This window comes from Peromyscus leucopus, chromosome 4 (genome assembly GCF_004664715.2).
Source record: "Peromyscus leucopus breed LL Stock chromosome 4, UCI_PerLeu_2.1, whole genome shotgun sequence".
NCBI classification, from domain to species: Eukaryota; Metazoa; Chordata; class Mammalia; order Rodentia; family Cricetidae; genus Peromyscus; species Peromyscus leucopus.
The window spans coordinates 101679767-101705138 of NC_051066.1; the positions used below are offsets into that span (position 1 = coordinate 101679767).

Consider the following 25372-nt stretch of genomic DNA (forward strand, 5'->3'; position numbering starts at 1 on the left):
ACCCCAAACCTTAGAAAAGTTAGTACCTCCAATCTACTTGACTCTGATGCTTACCACCAGCCTACACTGCTTTCCTGACAAGAGGGTAAAACATCATTGGCTGGGAGGGGGGGTCCCTAATGTCAACGCTGAGGATAGAGTCAGATCATCATTTAAAACCCAAGCCAGTGGATTTTTCAGAGCAGAGATGTGCAAGTTTTCCCACAGTGGCTGCGGATGGTTTGATTTGGCAAGAACAATACTTGAATGAATTTAAAGCTTGGAAGCTATCTGAAGACAGGATGGAAAGCCTTACAGTTCTGAAGAACAATAACAAATCATGTTGGATGTAGAGTAAATGAGGGTCTGTGCACCAGCCCTAACATGACAGCAACCTGGAACCTTGAACAGGGTCAATTCAGGACAAACACCAATCATTATTTTTTAAAGTACATCGTAAATAGTAAGTCTCTTTAAAAAGTGCCTGAGTCCTGATAAATCTAATGGGCTAGGAGAAGAGAAAGCACCAATATTCTACCATCTAGACTCACTGCTCTCTCTCTCTCTCTCTCTCTCTCTCTCTCTCTCTCTCTCTCTGATATCCAACTTTTGGTTTCATAGTTGAGGACAAATTACGAAATTGAATAGAGTATAAATATACCCCTGGGCTCATCATGAAGCAAAAGCCATCCTGCATGCCCTGTTAATGGATCAACAATTAATTAACCATGTGTAGAGCCCCTCTCTAAAGACTCTGATCCATAAACAAGGAATGACATCTGAAAAGCAGTCTTGGAGAGAAACCCTGCACAACATGTGGGGAGTGAACACTACACAGCCTCCTGATAGAGAGGATCTGCAAATTCTCCCTCCATAGGCTTTTGCAAATCTGGATGGTCATATAGATCGGACTTAGTGGCCTTGGCTGACAGCAATGATGGTGAATGGGATTCCCATCATGTATTAAATCCAACTGGTAGTTTGCTTAGAATGCTCTTGGGATGATTCTGGAAGAGGAATGGCAATACACATAGGACACACACACCTCTCACAACTTCAATGTTAACAACAAAAAAGTTATCAGACGATAACTAACACGACAGAGTGCTAGCAGTCTTTCTAGTAAAGCCTTAGCTTTTAAAATCCAGACACAGGAAACATTTGCCCAAAGAGTTTTGTTCTGTTTTGTTTTCTACCTGAGACATATAGCGTTTAACAAATTGCAATATCTGGAAAAAGACATGTAACAGTTAACATTCTGTATATGGGAGTTCTTAGGAGTCACAAAAAGAACTTCTATGAATCCGTACTTACAGGGTCCCCTCCAGAGGCAAATGAAATTGATTGCATTTGATGCTTTGCAATAATCTGGAAAACAAAAACAAATTAAACATGTATAATGCTATAATGTATTTGCTCTGTCTCCATTAGCTTAGGGTCCCTTTAGAAACCACTCTGCCTACATTCTAAACCCTTTTTGTTGTTTTTTAGTATAGGGGTTGAAGTCAAAGTTTTGTGTATCCAAAGCATTTGCTCTACCACTAAACTATTTCCCCAAGCCCTGAATAATCTCTCATTAGCCCATCGGTGTTTTGTGGGAGGAACTGAGATAGACAGTAGGAATGAGAGCAGCTCTCTCTTCCACTAAGGACCATACTGGCCTAAGATTTCTAGGGGCCATCTTTGCTGTCACATGGGCAAAGCCTGCCGGAATATGAAATTTTCCATCTGGAAAAACTAAGAGCTGAGAGTTAAAAACAGAAAAAAAAAAAATAACCGGTGGGAACATGTGTTTCATCATTTTAAACAGAACTTTCCCCCACTTCCCCTTATATTTCTATTATTTTTTTCCTATTTATGCTTACTTTTGTTTTGTTCATTCACTACCATGTATCCAGTCAAACTAATATTAAGACTTCTAACATGGGACTGGACAGGTTGATCAGTGTTTAAGGACCCAGGTTCCACTCCCACACCCACACGTTGGCTCACAACCATGTGTAACTCTGGTTCCAGAGGCTCCATTGGAGCACCAAGCATGCACATAGTACACAAACATACGGATAAGCAAAACACCCACACAAATAAAACTGAAATAAATCTAAAAACAATTTTAAAATGTAAAGATTTCTAACGTGAAATATAACCTGCCAAATTAATGAGCCCAACATTATTGTTTTATTTGAGATATTAATTTGTTTGTGTTTGGAAAACCAATACAATACAATGCAGTACAATAGCTGATTTGTAGGGGTTAATTAGTATTAATTTTAAAGGTTCATCAAAATACCAACAGTGCAACTACGGATGAATCCTGATGGCAGAATGGTGTGGCAGAACCTGCGACCTGGACATACAAGACAGCCAACACATCTGCTCCTAGACAGGCATCCAAAGAGAATTGAAGAAATACGTGCAACAAAATGGGTTCTCGGGAAATAAATGACCATTTAAAACAGCCCTGAAGTAGAAGCATTCCCAAGGTGACTGTTGTGATACTCCAATAGTAGACTACTTACACCGTAACGACATGTTTGTGAGGTTAGAAAAAAGAGTCAAAGACAAAGTAAATTAATGCATCGTTTAATTTATGAACAACAGCAAAGATTTTATTGAAGTATTTGCTTAAAGTCTGTTCAGTGCTTATTCACAAGGCACAAGAAAAGGGAAAGTGATTTTCTGGGGTTCACAAATGGCTCCTTTTTCTTCTGGTTAGTAGGTGAACAAATACATTCAGTTTGTGATAATTAAACCACACACATTACTTGGGCACTTTTCTGTATAAATATTTCAGTAAGAACAAAATCAACATGCAGAGATCATATATCAATAATTGTTCATCAGAATAACTGCATTTAATGGGCAAAAGAAGATTTCATACAAATATGCCCAAATATAAAACCAGTAAGAATCATGTAACACTTTAGGGAAAATATCATTGAAGGGTATAAAAAATGACCTTTGGCAGAAGAGAAGGTAAAAATTATGTACCGGTCAGAGGATAGAGGGGAGAGGTGTGAAATGCTGTCTTCTGGACATGACAGGGCCATTGCCCCCAGGAATTCACAGCAGCTGTGGTTATCCTCACAATTCCTGCATGAGATCAAGCTAGCCCAAATTCCAGCATTGGTAGGGAAGTGCTCTCAAGGCCAGATGCCTAAGTGAGGAGCCATTAGCGAGGATAGTTTCTGGGAGAAGAGCCATTCTTCTTTGGAGGGATGGTTACTGGTGAGGTGCCCATTCTCCAATGAATGGACCCACATTCAAGCACAGATGGGCAGCACTAAGTGGGTCATTAAAAAACAAAACAAAAAAGGGGATATTAATTTTGGAGGGGATATGACATGTTGGGAGGCCTGAGGGGAGTTGGTGGGCGGAAATGGGGAATGAATGAGATCATATGTCATTGTATAAATGTACGAAACCCTCAAAGAATAAAATTTAAATCTGCTTAAGTAAAAAGATATATATATATGTATATATATATATATTTATTTATCACTTTATGGATATGAAGGCGATATTATTATGAAGATGTCAATGATTGTCCCCTAAACTAATTTACAAATAGCATGAAATTCTATTAGAAATTCTACCAGTCAGTGTAGCTTGTCAAGCTGCTTTTAAAAAATGTATATTGAACAATAACTATGAAAAAACAGCCAGGGTATTTTTTTTTCAAACAAGTGGACAAGGTTTACCTTGTAAGGTAGCAAGGCATATTACCAAAGTTGGAAAAACCATCTTAATAGTACAAAGGGGGGGGGAGGGAGAGAGAACTTATTTGATTACATAAAAACTAATTTTTTGAAGTTTTATATAAGACTCATCCAGCATACAGACTCAAAGAATATATGTGTAAAATTAAAAACAGTATTCATACATTTTCAAAGAATTCCTTCAAATCAGCAAAATAAACATAAAGCAAGGCCCGTTAATGCATTAAAAGAAAGCAAACGTTCCCTATACCTATTGAAAGATAACCGTCCTCTAAAAAATTAAAGTCATGGGAGGATTATAAAGATACAATCAGGGCTGGCGAGCTGGCTCAGCAATAAACAGCATCAACTGCTCACACAAAGGATTAGAGTTCGAGTTCCAGCAGCCACAGGGACCGTGCACAACTGTGACCTCATTTCCAGAAGATCAACAGCCTCTTCTGGTCTCCGCAGGTGATGCACACACATGACACGTGGACATTACACGCAGGCAAAACACCCATACACATAAAAGAGAACAAATGGATAAAACTGAAGTTTAATTTTATTAATTCAATACAACAACAGATGACAAGGGTGTGGATATTCTCAAACACTGCAGCTTAAGTCTGTAGGGAAACTGGAGCGTTATTACTTGTGTTTATTTAAAATATGCATAGCCTATGATCCACCTTTCCTGGTCCTAGGAAAAGTGGCTTCCGTTTCCCCATTGTGTATGAATGCGCACAAGCGGGAACACACACAAACAACACACACACACACAAAAACACACCACACACACACACAACACACACACACACACACACACCACACACACACACACACACACACACACAACACACACACACACACACACACACACCACGGCCAAATTCACGGTCATTCACACAACAACACACATGGAAAGCAAATTTTCACACACACACAGCTACACGGCGACACGGCCTTTGAAATGATGCTCGCTAGCGGGCACCCTGATCACGGGATGCTGGAGAGACAGGGTGGTGGTGGTGGTGGGGGGCTGTCTGTCCCTGAAGCCCAGGGCTCTCCGGCTTGCAGCGACGTGACAACTGCGACAAGGAATTTAGAGCCGGGCTGCAGGGGGGCAAGGTCCAGACCCAGCAGCAGCTTCCGGAGCCCGGTCCAGAGCCGGGGGTGGGGGAGGGGTCCTGGGAGGGGGGTTTGGTGGGGGGAATGGAGTGTTGTCCCGGCATAGAGCTCGCGCACGCGCACCACGCCCACCGCGCGCCAGGCCGCCTTACTCGCCTGCGCACGCGCGCCAGGCCGGCACGCGCGCCACGCCCGCCTCCTCGGCCGCGCACGTGTCCCGAGCTTTCCCCCCTCTCCCGGCACGCGCACCACGCATGCCCACTGGCCTGCGCACGCACGCACGCACCCCCGCACGCGCACCACGCCCGCCCGTTCGTCTGCGCACGCGCGCCACGCCCGCTCCTGCCAGCCACACGAGCGCCGCGCCGCGTCCGCCCGCCCACTTGCCTGCGCACGCGCGCCACGCCCGTCTGCGCGTCCCTCTCCGTGGAAGGGCTTTTTTTTTTTTTTTTTTTTTTTTTTTTTTTTGACTTGGCTGAGTTAAGCGGCTTCCACCATGGCGGAGATGGCAGAGCTTTGCGAGCTGTACGAAGAGAGCAACGAGCTGCAGATGGACGAGGGCGATATGGAGGTAGGCCGCGGGGCTCGCGGGCCGGCCCCGGAGGAGGGCCCCATGGAGGAGGAGGCCGCGCCGGCCGCCGCCCGCGCCCAGCGCGGCCTGTTCGCCGAGGCTGGCGCAGACCTGGAGGGCGACGAGTTTGACGACTGGGAGGACGACTACGACTTCCCGGAGGAGGAGCGCTGGAGCGGCGCGATGCACCGGGTGTCCGCCGCCCTGGAGGAAGCCAACAAGGTGTTCCTGCGAACGGCGCGAGCCGGTGATGCCCTGGATGGCGGCTTCCAGGCGCGGTGCGAGAAGAGCCCTTTCGACCAGCTAGCGTTTATCGAAGAGCTGTTTTCGCTGATGGTCGTCAATCGACTGACCGAAGAGCTCGGTTGTGATGAGATCATTGATCGAGAGTAAATGCTGGCGAAAGAGGAGGAAACTACCTGAGAGGGAGAGATTCAACATTCTGCTGTTTTTGGGTTCATTCCAAATAGTTTTGTGCAACAAAAATAAAGAATAAAAACGGTTTTTTGTTTCTCGGAGTAGAAGACAAGACAGTGAGTGACCGTGCAGTGGTGGAAAAGGAGAATCGAGGAAGGAGGGTCTCGGCACAAAGCTCTGGCTCAGACTGTTGAACGAGATGGTTTCCCCTGCGTTGGAGAAGAGCTTTCCTGTGTTAGGCTTGTAAAGATGGCTTTGCAAGAGAAAATCGTGACTGCCCATACAAGAATCTAATTAAAGAATGAGGAAAAATACATCCACAAGATATCTTTGATTCGAACTGAAAGCCTGTTGAGAAAACTTTCCAAATTCTGTTTTATGGTTTATATAAATCAGTTATCAAAAACTAAATTTGAGATTTAAGATTGAGTATTCATCAACCCCAAAGGATAAGCAAAGTAAATATGTGTGGTGTACAAGTGTAGACGTGTTATCATGTGTACTATTATCTTAAAATGTGTTACAAAAGCTTCTGGAATTTTGACTGCACATGTATCTTCATGATTTATAAAGCTACTGTGATCTGTAATTTGGAAAAGTCCATTGTGGTGATTTTTAAAGTTAAAAAAAAAAAAACAACCAGGATGTCTTTTTAAAAATGTTTTAAGTTCATGCATTAAAATGTATGGGAAAGCCCAAAGACAAAACTTTCTAATATCTTTTATACTAGGGAAATTTTGCTTGCTGTTTTTTACCTCGATAGATGGTAAGACTATAGCTAAACTTCATATTGTAAGAACTGTTTGTGAAAATTGTCAAGTTAAGGGAAACCCTGTATCTATAAAAGATTTTATGAGCTATTATGCTGTCAAACTTTGAAGGATTTAAACCTGCTCAGAAGTCCACCTGGGTACCTGATACTCATTCTCTCTCTCTCTCTCCCTCTCTTCCTTTCTCCCCATCCCTCCTTCTAATTATGCTTGTTAGTCCTTATGCACCAGCATTGGCGATAATAAATTTTCCTGTTCTGTGTATTTTGTTTTGTCTAATAGCCTTGCATACATACTTTATACAAGATTATTTTACAGTGTGTGTCATTGCATCCACCCTAAGATTTAAACAGCCAGTGCTTACAACATAAAGTGAACCGTTGCAGTTACCTGACAAATGGATTCTGAGAAGTCAAGATTAAGTAAACTTAGGAATTTTCTGAAAGAACTGACCAGCCTACGGAAGCCTACTCAGTGTGTATGTTGCTGTGGGTTATTTGGTGAAGATGCTGAAGTTCCTTGAGTGGGAATTGCAACAAAGGCCATACCAGGAAAAATGATGTTTTAGCACATCCTTTATGATGAATTAAAAAGTTCTGAATGTCCCTGTGTCACAATGGCAACAGGACAGTAGGAAAACTCAGGTTTTTGTGTGTGTGTGTGGGGGGGGGGGTTTCTGTTTCATCTTGTTTGGGAGGCTGGGCTGGGGAGATGGCTCTGGGTAAAGGCACCTGCCGTCATACAGCCAAGCCTCATGACCAAGTTTGATCTCAGGAGCCCATGTGATGGAGGGAGAGAAATAACTCCACCAAGAATGGACCTGTTAGTAATTTTAGACCCTCCTCTGGGGTTCTAGTCAGTCCCTCCTCTTCCTCCATGGTACCTGTACATAAGTCTGCTCCCGTTGCATGTGGTTTCAATAGGTACTAAAATATATGAAAGAAGTTGACTGATATGGGGACCCTGTTATGTGACATTTGGGAGATTGTCACCCATGTGAGTATGGGACCTTTTGGTAGTGCAGCTATAAACACTTCAATGAGTAACCCCTTAGCCCTCTTTTTTACTCACCCAATAAATTCTCTGGCTCACTGGTTGGATTTGGGGGAATCATTTATTTGATTTATTGGTGTCTATTTGGGGTCAATAGTCCTTTGCTCATCCTCTCCCCTGGAAAAGTAATACAATGTCCATAGAATTGAATATATTTGTGTTTAGGGAGCAAAGTGTATCTTGAAAGTTAGAAGAAGGAGCCATGCATTGGTATTTCTTTGTATTGTTTTTTAAATTTATATGTATTTATTTGTGTGTCTCTGGGGAGGGTGCCTGCTGTAGCAAGCAGATATCAAAGGCTTGCCTTCAGAAGCTGGTCCACTCCTGCTGTCATGTGGGCCTGGCAATCAAACAGGTCATCAGGCTTAGTAGCCTATCTCTCCAACCCGTATTCCCTTAAATTTAATAACCTTTAAATACTTAGTCATTTTCTCATGCTGTGTCCATGAGGACTCTTCTCCACTGGTTTCATCTCTTGAACATTTTAGCTGTTCTTTTCATGGTCTATATGAAACACCTCAGAAATCTGAGGCCCCTGCTCAAGGTTATGCAAGCCGTAACAATGGCCAAAGGATTCTAAACAGCCCAGCCAGAGCTAATTGTGCAGGGAGCCCCAGGGAAGCAGCTCTTGAGAGTCCTCATCTGTCCTGGATGGGCTTTTATGTTTTCACTGGTGCAGCTGCCTTTGAGGTCATCCATGCACCTATAAATAACCCCTCCTCACCCACTGTCCTGTAAGTGGGCTCAATAAACTCACTGCCCACTAAGCTAGATCTCAGTGGAAATGATTGTTTTGTCATTGGTACTTTACCTGGAGCAAACATGTTTGTTGACAGATCCCCCAGCAAAAGTCACACAACACAGCTCTAACTGCTGTGGTTAAAGAAGAAAGAGACAGCCTGGGTGATGCCTTACCACCATGTTCACCACAACCCCATTGTTCAGACCCCCTAATCCAGTTTAATCTCCTCATGGAAAGGGCCGTTAGAAAACAGTTATTAGCCAGAGGTGGTGGCATACACTTTTAATCCCCACACTCAGGAGGCAGAGGCAGGATCTCTGAGTTCAAGGCTACCCTGACCTACATAGCAAGTTCCAGGACTACCATAGAGAGACCCTGTCTCAAAAACAAAAAGCCAAACAAATAAAAACCTATTACTAGATTCTGCACATACAGCTGTCACCATGGTATCTCTAGCTTTGCCTCTTAAAAAACAGTGAGTAATTGGAGTTGTTCAATGAGATGTCATCTGTAAACACAGTGAGACTCCATGGTACCATATGCAAGTAAAACCCGAACTGCAGTGTACATATACAAACACCTTGAGGTCAGAATGGAGGAATGAATGAAATTTCACTTGTGTTGCATCTTCCCCATTGGCCCCTCAAAACTATACAGCTGTTCACCCACTATAGGTATCACTGACACTTGGATAGATAAATCAACACCCAACTGAAGAGGACTATTAAGTTATTTCGTATTTAAGTGTCCTCTGAGGTAGTTTATACTACTAAATAAGGTGTGCATTTCATCATTAGAAAAAAGCAGCAATGAAGTTGTTGACAATTTTACATATGCTTTTGCCCTCTTGGGCACTAGGAATGTATCTGAAAAGGCCTTGGAGAAAGAATGAGTAAACAACATTGGGCACCACATTGCCAGCATTGTGCTAAGTGATCTGCATTCATTACCTCCCTTAATCCTCTAAATAACCTCATAACAGCATTCAAATGCAAGAAGCCTTGTAAATAGGTACTGTGACCCACAGGTCACCCACCGATGAGGAAAACTGAAGCTGAGTGATGGAGGGAAACTGTCACCAAGTGGCAAAGCCCCTATGTGGTCTCAAGGGTCTTAAATGCTTTGTCATTACCAGTGAGACTGAGCCATCCACGAGTCCTTGGTAAGCAACACTCCCTGTAGTAAGAGCCTCTGTTACTATATATTAGACAGAGAGCAAGGTCAGGCTCCAGCAAGTATAAATAACCGGGCATAAGGATCTTACATTGCAGTTCCCATGCCTATTCAGTCCATTGTCTGTGCATCTTCTATATTTGTTGCAGTAGTGTGCTTCTCTAGTGAGTCACATTTGCAGGAAACCCAGGCAGACCGTAGCATTATAAATCAGGGAAGGAAAATAATGTCCACATTGTTACATCTCCGAGAGCTTTTCAACTAAAAGACCTGGAAGGTAACATTTTCTGCACAAATTTCAGTTAGCTGCTTTTGCTTGGGACTGTTCTCTGAGCCAAACTGCCTCCATCTTCAAGAATTTAGCTGTACCCATTTGCAAAAGATCAGTCAACAAGACTTGAGATCCCCTCACAGGGACAGGGAGGGTCATGGGACCATCATGGGACCCTCAGCAGAATAGCCAATCCTTCCAACCAGTTGAATGCAATTCTACCCTGCATGTGGTCTCCGAGAGGGGCTAGAACTCCATAAGGTGGGAAGAACTAGGGACGGGGCTCCGTCTACACAGCCATAGGAGAGTCGCCATCCATGCTGGGTGCAGACTTTGCAGTGTTTTAAGGCCACCCATGCTCCTGCCTGGAGGCCTTCCCCTGTGCTTCATAAGGGAGCCAAGTCCATCAGTTCTCCAGGGTAAACTTTGGGGGACTGTACAATTTGTCAGGGAGGGGAGGTAAATGATGCCTAGTCCCCCACCTGTGAAGGAAATTCTCATAACACAGTAACCTAACATGTTAACCCCAATACTACCTTTGCTCTTTGTCCTTCATCTGACCCCAGTCCAATAACCACATCAGGGATATTAATTGGCAAACAATATTAGCTCTGTCCTTTTATCTTTGGTACTTTATACAGAGCCAATCAGGTGCAATAAGTGGTTTTGTAGGCAATTAAACTCCCCAGCAATAGTTAATAACGCTGTTAGGATCTATAATTACTGAGTGCGTAAATCTTGGACATTTTTTCCCTGTGTTATTTATTAAATTGTAAGCACACTCTCACACCTTATTCTTCTACTAACTACAGACATCCCGGAAAAAAATAATATACTAAACTATAATCCCTGGCTACCTTACCTGTTGGTTGTCAAGATTCATCAGTATGAGGCTGCATGTCGAAACGGTCAGTTTGATATTCATTCCTGAAAACTGAAGATTGCTTTTGCCAAGAACCGTTGATAGGACCTTAACGGGAGCCTTTAAAGATAACAAAACACTGTTGTAAGTTATGGATGTGCACCGCCTCCTCTCTGATTTCATATAAACCAAGTGAGCTGGAATGGTTGTGTGGTAATACTTCACCGAAGTCATGTTTCTTCAAGTGATATGTGGATATCAAAGTGCATGCATCAGAACCCACAGCTCCAATGCATGTTGCACCAATGTATGCTGCCTAAAACATCTTGACACAGATTAGAAACGATGTTAGTATTTCACCATGCTTACAGAGTTTCTGCTCTTATGAAAAATAGTGGTTTGAATACAGAAGAGAAAAAGACACAGTCTTTTCCAACTGTCATTCCTTAGCATATTGATATCAAATTATTATATCTTTTTATTGCGTTATATTACAATGTTGGCTTATGAAAGAAAGATTGCTGCTTGAATCATTCACTTGAGTTTCATAAAATATCACTAAGTGAATTCTGGCTTGAGATTAGGTCAAAATGCCAAAGAATTTTGAAATGGCCCTAGACATACTTCTGCCACTTAGTACTATGTATTTATAGGAAATGACATTCTCAGTCACTTCAATCACAAAATAAAATAGTGATCAAATCTGAAGAATGTAGAAGATGTTCTATATCCTGCATTATCAAATATGCATAATTTAACTCTTTATATGAAAACAAGTAAGCACATTCTCATTAGTAAGCAAATTTGCTTTCATCATTAATAAATGTTTTCATAAATCATATGTATACCAGACATGATTTTTTTATTTATTATTATCTTTTTTTAAAAGATTTATTTATTTATTATGTATACAGAAGAGGGCGCCAGATCTCATTACAGATGGTTGTGAGCCACCATGTGGTTGCTGGGAATTGAACTCAGGACCTCTGGAAGAGCAGTCGGTGCTCTTAACCTCTGAGCCATCTCTCCAGCCCCTATTATTATCATTTTATGTGTGTGTTTCAAAGTGTGTTTATGAATGTGGGCATGCGCATGTCAGAGCATATATGTGGCGGTCCAAGAACGACTTTCAGGAGTTGGTTCTATCCCTCCACTGGGGGATCCAGGAATGGAATTTAAGTCATCAGGATTTTTGGTGGCAAGTGTTTTTACATTCTGAGCCATGTTCCAACCTAGAGAATTGTTTTCCGATAAATCTCTTATGTCTTATTATCAATAAATGTTTGGTTTGTGTACTTAACACCTCTATAGCTGGACCCGTGTAAACTCTCAGCCTGGGGATCTCCCCAGCTAACTAGCTCAGCCTGGAAAGATTCAAATTCAAGGACCCAACTTCTATCCTCAGAGCACACACACACACACACACACACACACACACACACACACACACACACACACAATGGTAGGGTAGAGACAGATCCCTTGGGCTTACTGGCCAGCTAGCCTAGCCTACTTGGCAACTCCAAGGCCAGTGAAAGACCCTGTCTCCAAGATAGATAGATAGATAGATAGATAGATAGATAGATAGATAGATAGATAGATAGACAGATAGACAGATAGACAGATAAATAATGGAGGGAGACCGAGCCTCCACAATCACGGGCACACGTGTACACCCACACCCACATTCAACTATGCACACACATACATAAAATTCTCAGGCAAAAAGGGGCCACAAATAAAGAATTTAAAGAAGCCCGAGAATAGAATGACCGCTTTTATATCATTTTGCCATAGTTAAATTGACATAAAACAAGAAGCTCCTGTAAATATTCACCTTTCGCTTTTTAATGGCTCCGTGGGCCCCAGGGACAGCATCACACAGGCGGCTTATTGCTTCCCTAAAGACAGAAAGGGGAGAGAGTCTGAGCATTCTACCTGAGGACTGTAAAAGATGAAGAACGGCATTCAAAAGAGTATACAGAAAGGACAGTGGTGTGGCTGATACAACGGTTTCAGCTCAGTCGCACACTAGAAGGCACTGTACTTGATTTTTCTGCAGTTCAAACCCAGGAAGACTTAGCAACACTCTAATACTGAAAAGCTGTCTTGCAAGGAGTCCTATGATTCTCTTTATTGCTTCTTCCCACCCCCCTTTGGATTTTCAGATTTATTTTATGGTGATGTTGATTTTTAACAAGCAAGGAGAAACCATTTTCTTGGAATAAATCACAATTCCACCCTGAGCAAAATCCTCACCATGGTGTTGTGACTAAAGGTCATACTATTTCACCACAAAAGACAATGAAATATGAATGAATCTGACAGGAGAGGGATGGGAAAGCATTGAACCTCAAGGTGGTCTCAAATAGCCATATTGACTCAGCTACTGCTGCAAGCCATTGAACTCCCATGGAATCTCACAGAGCAGAAGAAAATCAATTTCAAGTCCTCTCCTTTGCTTATTTTCTGACCTTACTGTATACTGTGCTTCCTGAGGAACAGGCAGCACTATTAATAAATAAGAGTTGCTGTTAATGGAGGTGCTGAAGGAGCAGGCGCCTCCTCCCCGGAAGGGCGGTTACAATGAGAAGCTTCTGGTCCAGGGTTGAACATTCATAACCTACCAGGCTTTCCTTCTATAAGTGGAACACCCAGGCTGTTCACAACGCAAAGGGAAAAGATCGTTGTTAAAATTAACGAATTCCATCTGTACATACATACAATGGTGTAGTGCAGCTTTTTAATATATTTTAGGATGATTTCAAAGAAAGGTAGGAGCCATCAGAGCAAGACTGCAGACATGCTTCTAAAAAGCCAGCTAGGACAGGTTGGAGATCCGTGTTCTAAAGAATACTTTGTGGAAGTAAGCAGAATTTCCAAAGATTCTCGGCATCATTTCTACAGAACATGTTTTGGCTCAGACTCTCTGGTTTTCTCTGAATAAATGAAACTTTCTTCCAAGGCGTTCTTCTTCTTTCATATAACTACTTTCGCAATTCACCAAAGGAAAGAACTACTCTTTGGTTTAGTATTCTCTTGGGGGGGCCACATTTATTGTTCCTCCAATATCCCAGTCTTTGTTTTCTGGAATTAACTGAAGGATGATGAAGAAGGTTGTGCTTTCTTGCGTGGCTGTTTGTTGGATATTTTAGTCATCTAAATGATTATTTGAATTGATGAGATTCTTATAATTGGTCTAAGTTGACCTCTGGTATCACTAAAATAACTCATCTATGCTCCTTACTGTATTGATAGAATTCAATAGAGTATTTTAAGAAATGGAAGACTGTCTACTCCCTGGGAGCCATTGGGAGTGCCGGGTAAGTGGTTTGAAATAACAATAGAAACGGTGATGGATGTTGATGCTGCCACATAAAAGAATTGCTAATTAGCATTAAGTCGCTACTTTCTATAGTATCTTGTATTTTTACAAAGTGCTTTCCCCAACACTCTGATTCTTGTGCATCAACTGTCAGTATCATCTAGTGAAATTAGCATTGTGAATCTGACTTGAAAGGAATGGGCTCTCTCAGAAGGTGAACCATCCTGGCAGAGTGGAATTGGGATCACAGACACAGAAGTATGAGCAAAGACAAGCGGGCATCCCGTACTGGATGAAGGGCGCTCAAGCACGTGACAGCGCTGGAGCCTGGTGTGAGAAGCTGAGGGACAGATTACCCGTTAAAGGCCAGATAGCAACTGTGTTAGGGTTTAGTTCCAAGGAAAAGCAGCCCAAGACAATATCTAAACAAGTGAACACAGCTGTGTGCTAATACAACTTTATTTTTAGGAATAAGGGCTGGCCAGGCCATAGTGTGCCCTCCCCTGAATTAAACCACCTACACAACAATAGAAAAGCTTAGTCTTAGAAAACAAAGCTGGGTATGGTAGCTTCACATCCTAGCACTCAGGAGACCAAGCCTGGAAGAGCTTCTGTTCCACGCCAGCCTGGGCTACATAGCAAGACATTGCCTCAAATGACAAAAGAAAACAAAAAAAAAATGAGAACATGTTCATATTCATCGTGCTTTTAAAACTGAAAATTAAAAACACTACAAGATATCTCATGCACATTTAAATTAGGGGAAAAAAGAAAATACAAAATTGGTTTTTAGGAAAAATGGGAAATTCTAGTTCAAACATATTTATCCGTTGTTAGGAACCTACCAAATTATTCTAAGGGGTAATTTGGTAAAAATTGACAAATATTGGGCCTGTGAGGTGACTCCATTAGTAAAGGCATTTACTGCGACCTGAGTTTCATCCCTGGGACCCACATGGTAAAAGTAGAGAATCAGCCCCTACAAGCTGTCCTCTGACCTTCACAAGTGCACCATGGCATGCGTGCCCTCACACACACCCAAAAAATAAATAAATGAAAGTGCGAAACATTTTAAAATAACAAATATAAAGTTTACCAAGAGTTCAATACCAAGTGATTGAAAGAGCTGAGTGCTGTGTTTGTAACAGAAACTCTTTAATTAATACTGACCCACAACCAAGTGATAGATAAAATGTAAAAGCTAGATACTGTGATTTGGGATGCTAGGTATTCGAGCTACAGAGGAACTAGGGGGAGAATCACATAAAGCAGGGGGGAAAGGGTAGACGTTCAAACGTGACAGGCTGGTTACCTTCATCCTGTACAAACAACATTACAGAAGGTGCGTATGAAGTTATGTGGCTGTGCTGCCAGCCTGCGAGCCCAGCACTTGGTCACTGAGATAGAGGCTGGGAATTGGCAGCCAGCCTGGGCTACATAGCAACATTGTCTCCAAAATCCAAACAAGCTTACAAACACTAACGGGTTATTTATTGGCATTTGTGACTTAGGGTTTATTATTTCTCTTGCTTTTAAATGTTTATTATGTATCTTAATTATTATGGGTGTGTGTGTGTGTGTGTGTGTGTGTGTGTGTGTGTGTGTGTGTGTGTATGCAGAAGTTCACAGAGCTCAGAAGCAAAAAGACATCAGATCTTCTGGAACTGGAGTTACAGGCATTGTGAGCCACCATGTGGGTGCTGGGAATTAAACCTAGATCTTCTGAAAAAGGCTCTCCTCATTCTTTTGAGGATGGCTATAGTCAGAGACCTTCACACTCTCAGAAGCTACAGGAACCTTGGTTGGCCTAGGCTGTGTGAATGTACCTTGCATGAATGTTCTTGCCAAGGCTGGGAGAAGGCTAGTCCACCAACAGCGCCTGTCCTGGGTGTCCAGCACCCCAGTTAAGTGCTCACAGTTGAGCCACCTCTCTAGCTCTGGATTGTTTCTTGCTTCAGATTCTGTTGTATTTAGATATGAGCAATATAAACAATGTTTTACTTCCATTTGAAGTTGGTTGAATAAGCAATCTTTTAAAAATAGTTTTGGTGGTTGTTACTTGTTTTGTTTGGGTTCCGTTGTTTTTTGAGACAAGGTTTCATGGTATAGCTCAGGCTAGCCCTGAATTCCTAACTCTCCAGCATGCTGGAATTAATGAACTGCCCCCCTTGGCTAGGGTTGCTTTGTTGGCCACTCTCTAATCTGGCCTCTGAGTGCTTCAACTCCGGTCAAGGCAAGTATTTGACTCCATTTTGTAAAGAGGAATCGACGCTTGAACAAATCCAGATTTTACCGTTTTCTATTAAGGCAGCAAAAGATGCCAGAGAGCAAATCCAGACCCACACTTGGCAGAAAAGAAACAGAAGGAGCTTCCAGCTCTGGGACTAGAGCAATGCGTGTTGGTTGTCCTTTGCTGACAAATGCCCCCAACAGAGAGATGGGTCTACACTCTGGACAGCCCCTTACGGTAGTGGGGCTCAGATAAGCTGCTAAGGGAAAAATGGCTGCAGCAGTCTACCCAGGACAGGCACTGTTGGTGGACTAGCCTTTTCCCAGTCTTGGCAAGAACATTCGTGCAAGGTACATTCACACAGCCTAGGCCAGGAGAGGTTCCTGTGGCTTCTGAGAGTGTGAAGGTCTCTGACGATAGCCATCCTCAAAAGAATGAAGAGAGCCTGTGCCTTTGTGCCTGTGAACTTGGCTTTCACAAATACATATTTTTGGATGTATGTAATGGCACATACCTACAGTTTCAGCTCTCATGAGGCAGAGACAGGAGAATTGCTGAAAGTTCAAAGCCAGCCTGGGCTATATAGTCTCTCTCTCTCTCTCTCTCTCTCTCTCTCTCTCTCTCTCTCTCTCCTCTCCTCTCCTCTCCTCTCCTCTACACACACACACACACACACACACACACACACACACACACACACTTGGATTTGAGACTCCAAGATCAACTATGGGTTATCTCTCCCAAAGCAGACCTATTGTACAAACTTTATTCAAATTTAAAAGACCAGTTTCCCACCCTGGTCTCCCAGAAAACATTCTAGAAATTGCTTCCAAATAACCTTTCACATTTCTGCTTTCTTTGCTTGATATCTGGGCTAACTCACCCAGAATCCCAGTCATGGGAGACAAAAGCCCCCGCATTTGAAGCATTTTGTTGCTTTTTTTTTTTCTTTTCTACAAAGCTCTTTTCTGTCCCTGAGACGGAGACCAAGAAATTAACTGTAACATTGCCAAGGATGAGTGTGACTCTCAGTGACTTTGGGAGCTTCGGCCACACCCCAAGCCCAAGGCACTGACTAGAAAGGCAGTGGGGGACAGGAAAGGATCTCTCCCAGGGTCCAAAGTGCCAGGCTGTCTTATGCCTGCCCACCGGGCAGAGAGGCCTTTAGGAGCTGGGGCTGGGACACGGGGGGGGGGGGGGGGGGGGGGGGGGGGGGGGGGGAGAGGGGAGAGAGGGGAGAGAGGGGAGAGAGGGAGAGAGAGAGAGAGAGAGAGAGAGAGAGAGAGAGAGAGAGAGAGAGAGAGAGAGAGAGAGAGAGAAGAGAGAGAGAGAGAGAGAGAGAGAGAGAGAGAGAGAGAGAGAGAGAGAGAGAGAGAGAGAGAGAGAGAGAGAGAGAGCCTGCCTCTGACCACAGCACCAACAGTGGCCACTTTGTTCATTGATTCTCCACGTGAGAGGGAAGGGGAGTGTGGGCTGATGTAAGGGGACGAGAATGCGGCTGAAGCTTTACTGTTGAGACTGCAAAACCCCGCCCACGCCAGAAGACAGAAAAAGAAATTTTGCCTATCTCCACAAAGTCCAAACTAGTCATCCCAACAAAAACCATCTTTCTTTACAGACTCTGCCCACTGCAGGACTGAAGTTGGATTTTATTTTTTTTTCCTATGTCTTTAGCCCTTAAACAGTTGTCCTCCTCTGGGAGCCATGTTGCCTAGCAGTCCTCTCCCCGCCCCCGCACCCCTCCCCCCCTCCCACTTCAGGTTTGTAAGACGGTAGCGCTTTTCATGGGGGACGTGCCATAGAGCAAACCCTTTGCCTAGTGAAAATGCAGTTCTTCAGTAAACAGGAAAGCCAGAAAGTAAGTATGGGGGGTGGGGGTGGGAACGGATGGACCCCAGGTAAAGGACCTAGTGGGAATCATTCAAGGATCTTTATCACCCCCGGTCAAGAGAGACAGATTATATCGCCCTCCACCTCAGTTTTGTCTAGGCCAACAGACATGAGATTCAAATTTCAATCAGAGCAAGAGCCTTTCCAGATAATTGTCAAAAATAGTCCAGTCAAATAAAATTGCCTGTAGTTCCCAGGGGCATTCCCTGACTTCTGATCTACCCAGAATCCTGAAACAATGGCTGGCTGTGTCGCCCCCACTCCGTCTCCCCCCCTCCCCGCAGCCTGTGATTGCCTTCACGTGACAACTAGAGGCACTCCCTCCACATGCATGCCTCCAACTTGTTGGGATCATCCCGGGGAAACGTGAAATCTTTTCCTCCAGAACATCAAGACTTGGCGACCTATGTGTTCGGTTTTGTTCAGCGTGGTGAAATGAAAGACAGGCTGTGAAAGCCCACAGACAGGACACTTTAGAACGGAGCCTGCCTTCACCGCCGTGGGAACACAATGAGCGCAGTCAGGGTCTGCAGACTGGGGAACAGTGGAAGGCTTCACACTCCCTTTGTGCCCTTATCAAGGGGGCATCACCAGCTCCCCAGGAAGGTACACCCAGCTCTTAAACTATATCCTTTCACTTTAGAAGCTGGCCTCTCTGGTCCCAGAGCAGTAAATAAAGCCTTTCAGAGTGCCCAGCATTCACCCTGGCAAGGACTTATCTGCCCACTCTGTCCACTTGAATTGAATTATGCTTAAAATCTGATTCCAAAGAGCATTTGCAACCGAACCCAGCTCATTGTCTGTGAGTTGTTCTGTCTACCCTGGTGTTCTCTTTTGGCTTGGATGCAAATGTAGACTCATGAATCACACTAGAACCCAGTGGAAAACCCATTCTCTCCTAGGTAGCACATTTCCCCAAGTCTCTCAAACTAACCGACAGGATGATGTCTGGCACCCCTTCACCATGATTTCTTGTAAGAGATTCATATGGCTCAATATTTGAACACCTACACCCACAAACCAATGGCTCACAGGGTTTGGAAATGCTCAAACTTTGTGAAAATGGCAATAAAGAAATAGAGTTGGCTCAAACAACAACAAAAAAATTGTCAATCCAAAAGTTTTCCTTTACTTTGGGATACTTTGGGCCTCCTTAAGACAACTCTGCTTTACATAAAATATTTTAAATATTATGAATCCTCATCTTTTGTAAATACTTTACATTGGATTGGATTGTTTTATATTGTATACAAATTATATATATTGAAATTGATATTGTTAGAAAATGCTATGTGTATATTCTAATTGTACTTATATCGTTCATTTAACAATGTAATGCAATTTTCTGATCTTTGAATGTTGTTATTACCAACTATTAGATATAAAGAAATGAAAGTTAATAGTTAGACATTATAATAGAACTTGTAGTCCTATTAGATATGTTTTCAAGATTGAGTAGATATATTTTAGATAGACAGGTTATCTTCAAACCCTTCAGAGATCTAGAGAATATGACATTTAAAATGTTTTAATTACTTAGAAAATTTTTCTTTTTTGTCATGACTATGAGACATGTCGGCTCCTGGCAGTACCAATCTACTTCAGAGAAAATATGGGCATTGAAAAAACTGCATATGGAGTCAACTTTCATTGTGGCAAAAGTTAGCCACTGGACAACAAAGTATCCTCGAATCAACTGCTGACAAACAGGACAGACAGGACATGAAACAAGGAACTACTGATTCTTGCCAAAACAAGTGTGGTTACGACTTTATCAAAAGGCGTCTTCTGAGGCCAGGACAATATGGCACCATCCCTGAAGTGGCCTTCGCAATCCGGAAAAGGTACAGTTCCCTTTTCTTCGAAGGCAGCTTAACAGGCAGTGGGCCGATGGCTTCTGATGTGCAATGGAACAGCAGATGAAACAGTTATTCTTGAAGAGTAATTAAGCTCACGCCTCTCAATAGTAGAATGACATTTAATAGAGGGATATGGAGAAGAACAGGATGCTGAGATGAAGCCACATACACACATAGCCAAGAAGAATGGACAGCTGAATTCAAAAAACATCAACAATTTCCAGAATTTAAAATCCTGAATCATGACATGACACTAGTGGAATTCAGGTGTTTCTGGTACATGGACTGCTCTCACCCAATGTGAGTTTGAACTGTTGACCCTGTGTACATCCTACTTCACAAATGATTCTGTCAGATACGCTAAGCCGATAGGCTGAAGATGCTGCCCCAACACTGCGGAAAAACCTCAGATGACTGTCCAAGCAGCTGGCTGTTTCTGTCAACTCACAATTTTTTGGAAGTTGCTTGCATGTACTTCCTGTTTTTATTTTTGTTAGCTAATATTATTTCCTTCTTGGGTCTCTGAGGGAGTTGAAGATTAGTAAGTTATAGTTGAAGATTAATTAGAATAGAAAGTGAATTAGATACAATAGGATAGATAATGGAATTATTTTCTCTGAATTTGTCAAATACAAATGAACTAGACATTGTTTAGGTATTTATTACTTGTATATTATATATTATATTGTATATAGTTATTGTACTTTTGTATATAGTTTTTCTTATGTTAGTTATAAGCTTTTTCCTTTTTTCTTTTTATTAAAATAGAAAAGGGGAAATATGGTGATATTTTATTTGTATTAAAATGTTATTTGTATGTTAATAAATAAAGTTGCCTGGGGGTCAGAGATATTAGCAAGCCATAGGAAAGCAGGGCAGTGGTGGCGTACTTGGTAGGCAGAGCTAGGTAAGTCTCTGTATGTTCAGGGATATAGCCAGTATTGGGTACACATGCCTTTAATCTCAATACCAACCATAGAAAACCTGGAGGTCTATACAGACAGGCCATGACGAGGATGTCATGTGGTTGGGTTTACAACCAATGAAAAGGCAGAACAGAAACTCTATATAAAGACTTTAACACAGGAAGTAGCTCTGGTTCGGCGAGTTAGGACCACCACAGGAGGAAGGGTAAGGTTTTAGCTCTTAGCTCTGACCTCTTGGCTTTCTTTTTTGCATTGGTTCTGTGTTTCTTATTTAATAAGACGGTTGGTTACATCTACAGTCTTTTTTGATTTAGCGGCTGCACTGACTTGCTGACATCATGTTTCCTGGTCTCCAGGTGTAGCAGTTCTGGCCTTGCACGTAGGAGCACTGATTTGATCCCTAGTTCTTCAGAAACCAAGGGAGGCAAGAGCTTATTTTAAAAAGGCAAGGTCAGCTAATTTAATCAGCCACTTTATTTACCCTAATTCATTTAAATGGTGGCAATGCACTTCTAAAAATTAGGCCTATCTTTAAAGAAGGAAGATTTATCCCCGTTTAATCTTGCTATGGACAGTTTGCCGTAGAGATGTCTGTGATATTTAGAGACAGCATCTGATGGAATGAATGGGTAGCTTCTGTTATGTCTTCCTTTTTAAAGCATGAGCTCTCCTAAAAGCAAAGTTGGCATATCTGCCACAGACATCGTGTGGGAGCCTCCATGGTTTCAACGTGTGCATACGTAACCCTGAGGGGAGTCGCTAACTGGCCTGGCTAGTTAAGTTCACAATTGTAAACAGTGGGAGAACAGCCCTGACCCGCGCATCTGCCAAGAATTCATATCATAGCTATTCAGGTAAGCGTGACTGCGCTGAGGTGATCTTAGCCCACTAGTAGCTGGCTCAAGTGCAGGTGTCTGGAGCAGTTCCTAGAGATATTAACTTTGCACGTCTGAGCTGGGGCCTAGCGACCTGCAGCTTAACCAGCTGTGCAAGCACAGCTCAGGGCCAGGACTGCACAGCGGATGAAGCCTTCTCTTGGCCACACTGCACAGGATGACTGGTTCTGTTCTACAGCTTTGACCAGGTGGCTGTGTTTATGGATATGAAGGAATTGGGGTACGTGCTCCTAGAGGCTAGGGCAGGGAGGGCTGTACTACCTTTACATTTAATGATAGTCCATTGTGGAGAAACCTGCTAGGATGGATGTTTGGCATGATTCTTCCTCTAGCTCTTCCCAGCCTGCTCTGGGAGAGGGATTTTATTTTAGGTTTTATGACCCTTCCACACGCAGGTGGTGATGGTGACCTGCACTTTCTTTTACCTAGCAGCCTGGGGGCAGACAGGCCTCCATCTGCCCATTCAAAGGCTTACAGACATTAAGTCCTATTCCTCGACGGTGGCTACACAGAGCAGAAACACCAGAAAGTGTTGGCACCACTGCAGACCGAATCTCACCTCCAGGCATTCTGATTAGATTAGTGCAGGATAGGCCTGCAGGCCTGTGAGGTTTTTGTTTGATTCTCTGCTTTTGAGACAGGATCTTATGCAACCAAGGCTGCTCTCAAACTCCCTGTAGCTGAGGATGAACTTGAATTCCTAATGCTCCTGCCTCTGTTTCTCAATTATGGGACTACAAGTTTTCAACTCTCTTCCAAGTACTTCCAACAGAGCCTTAGCTGAATAGCATTCAAGGGCAGTAATCTACAAACATTTTCTGGAAAAGTCTAGAAAGTAAATATGTTAGGCTTTTCTCTTTTTTTTTTTTCTTTTTTTTCTTTTTTTGGAGCTGAGGACCGAACCCAGGGCCTTGAGCTTGCTAGGCAAGCGCTCTACCACTGAGCTAAATCCCCAACCCCTACGTTAGGCTTTTCAAGCCAGACAGTCTGTCACAATTCTGCCACTATGACTTTAAGAACAGCCATAAGCAATATATAAAGAGTAGAAAGGCACAAACAACATGCATCATTTTAATGCCAACAACACTCATGGACACTCTTATTTAAATTTAATTTCTACACAGCACAGAAATACTTTTCTGGTTTCTTTTCAACTATTTAAAAGTATCCAAAGCACTCTGGGCTGAGAATGTGGCAAGATATAACCCAGGCAGGAGGTCAAATTTAGCTCATAAGGTCAGAAGAGAGGGTTGGATTCCTTGGAACTGGAGTTGGATGGTTGTGAGCCACCTTGTGGGTGCTGGGAACCAAACCCAGGTCCTCTATAAGAGAAACAAGTGCTCTTAGTCCCTGAGCATTCTCTCTACTTCCATTCTGTTTCTTCTGTGTGGAATAGTAGAGCAGGAAACCATTTTTCGGGGGAGGAGGGCTTTAGTATCAACTAACTTTCATCAAGCTATATCACATACATGACGCTACAGTGTAAGGTTCATAAGGATTCAGGAGTAAAACAGAAACATAAAATTATAGAAAATGCTACAAGGCACCCAAGTGAGGAGCTTAATGTCTCTCATCTTGCTCCCATGATAATGAGGAGTGAGGAAGGCTGGTTAAGTAGATATCCATTCAGAGTTCACACTCCAGTGGCCTTTATCAATATCTGTAGCCTTGAACAAGTTTCTAAATCTCTCTCTATGTGTGGTTTAAATGAGCATGGCCTCATAGGCTCATAGATTTCAATTCTCAGTCACCAGGGACTGGCATTATATGAAAGGATTAGAAGGATTAGCAGGTGTGGCCTGGTTGGAGGAAGTGTGTCCCTAAGGGTAGGCTTTGAGGGTTCAAAAACCCATGCTGAACCCAGAGTCTCTCTCTCTCTCTCTGCCTGTGGATCAGGACGTAGCTCTCAGCTACTTCTCTAGGACCACACCTGCCTGCATGCTGCTGTGCTGCCGCCATGATGATAATGGATTAAGACTCTGAAAGTGTAAACAAGTCCCCAATTAAATGCTTTCTTTCATAAGAATTGCCTTGGGGCCGGATGGTGGTGGCGGCGGCGGTGGCGCACGCCTTTAATCCCAGCACTCAGGAGGCAGAGGCAGGCGGATCTCTGTGATTAAGGCAGCTGGACTACAGTGAGTTCAGAAAGGGCAAAGCTCACAGAGAAATGCTGTCTCGAAAACAAAAAAAAAAAAAAAAAAAAAAAAAAAGAATTGCCTTGGTTGTGATGTCTCTTCACAGCAATAGAACACTGACTAAAATAGTGTGTTTCAAACCCTTAAATATATAAAGTAGAAGTCTATAGTGCTTTGAACAATGTCTCAATAAATGACATTTTCTTATTTTCATGGCTACCTTAAGACCTGGATCTAACCTTTGTACAATGCCCAATAAAGAATTCTACCAAGTAACTCGTGTGTGTGTGTGTGTGTGTGTGTGTGTGTGTGTGTGTGTGTGTGTGTAATGGGGCAAATCCTGCCTACTGTCCAATCATAATAGATAATACAAGTCTCTTTAAAGATAGATCATGTACCTGATTTCCTTCAGGTACCCCATGGCACCTAGCAGACTATATTGGAACAGCAATGCATTCAGGGTCTGATGTAATTTCAGCATGTCTGTGACACGGATACAAGGCACAACCCTCATCTTCCTACAGAAGCCAGAGACTAATCCACAACTTGACACAGCCTACAGTCGCCTGGGAAGAGAGTATCAATCATGTGATGATCAGGTTGGTATGGAGGAATGTCTGTGGGGTCTGTTTTGGTTGTTCATTGATACAGGAAGACCAAGCCCATTGTGTGTGGTGCCATTTCATGGGCCGGGCCCTGATCTATATAAGAGTAGAGTAAGCTAGCAAGTGTTTATTCTCTTTCTGCCCTTGACTGTAGATGTGATGTGACTAGCTGCTTGACCTCTCCAAAATGGTGGACTGTAACTTGCACCTGTACGACCAATAAAACCTCTCCTCCTCATGCTGCTCTTCAGTGTGTCTTATCACAGCAACAGCATGGATGCTAAGAGAGCCCCTTAGAGTGGATATACTAGTTCTCTCCAGTGCTGGAATGTTTCTGGCTGGTGGTTCACAACTAAGTTCCTGTCACAGATATTGCCCTGTCCGAGATCATCTTACTCATGCATTTGTTCCATCTTCACAGAGAGCAGATATTGGACAATGCCTAGACACTTTGTTTCAGTTCAACACTGAAGAGCCAGTCAAGTCCCAGAACTGTCCATCGAGTCTGTGGTGACAGCATTCTTCACCCACTACCTTTGCAGAGACCTGTCCCCTCAGTGGGTCAAGGGATAGCTTCAAGAGCCCCCTACAAAGTTCTCCATCTGCCTGAGACCCAACAGAGGGCGGCGGTTACAGTCCTCACATTTGCAAGCACCCTCACCCCATGCTGTCTTCTTTCCCTCCTAAGAATTCATGCTACCACAGCAGAGGAGACATAATTTTCAGGAATAAATCCTAATAAATTAAAAGACCCTGCTATGGTGCAGACACCCACAAAATGCAGCAGCTCTCATATGTACAGCTCAATGATACATCATTAAAAGGGACTAGGGACATGT

The 25372-nt window shown here is 43.0% G+C and overlaps 2 protein-coding genes across 2 annotated transcripts in view; one reads left to right on the forward strand and one right to left on the reverse strand.

Moving 5' to 3' along the window:
• The window catches only part of Shc4 (SHC adaptor protein 4), a 97507-nt gene that overhangs the window by 33099 nt on the left and 39036 nt on the right, over positions 1-25372 (reverse strand). Inside the window, 3 exon segments of the mRNA XM_028858262.2 lie at positions 1294-1347; positions 10668-10787; positions 12505-12568. Of these exon segments, the coding sequence (XP_028714095.1) occupies positions 1294-1347; positions 10668-10787; positions 12505-12568 (238 nt within the window).
• On the forward strand, positions 5238-6830 carry Eid1 (EP300 interacting inhibitor of differentiation 1). Its single transcript, XM_028858263.2, has one exon. The coding sequence runs from the start codon at positions 5305-5307 to the stop codon at positions 5770-5772; it is 468 nt and encodes a 155-aa protein (XP_028714096.1). The 5' UTR covers positions 5238-5304; the 3' UTR covers positions 5773-6830.

Coding starts and splice junctions, on each gene's coding strand:
- Eid1 (XM_028858263.2), top strand. CDS start 5,305: ATGGCGGAGATGGCAGAGCTTTGCGAGCTGTACGAAGAGAGCAACGAG.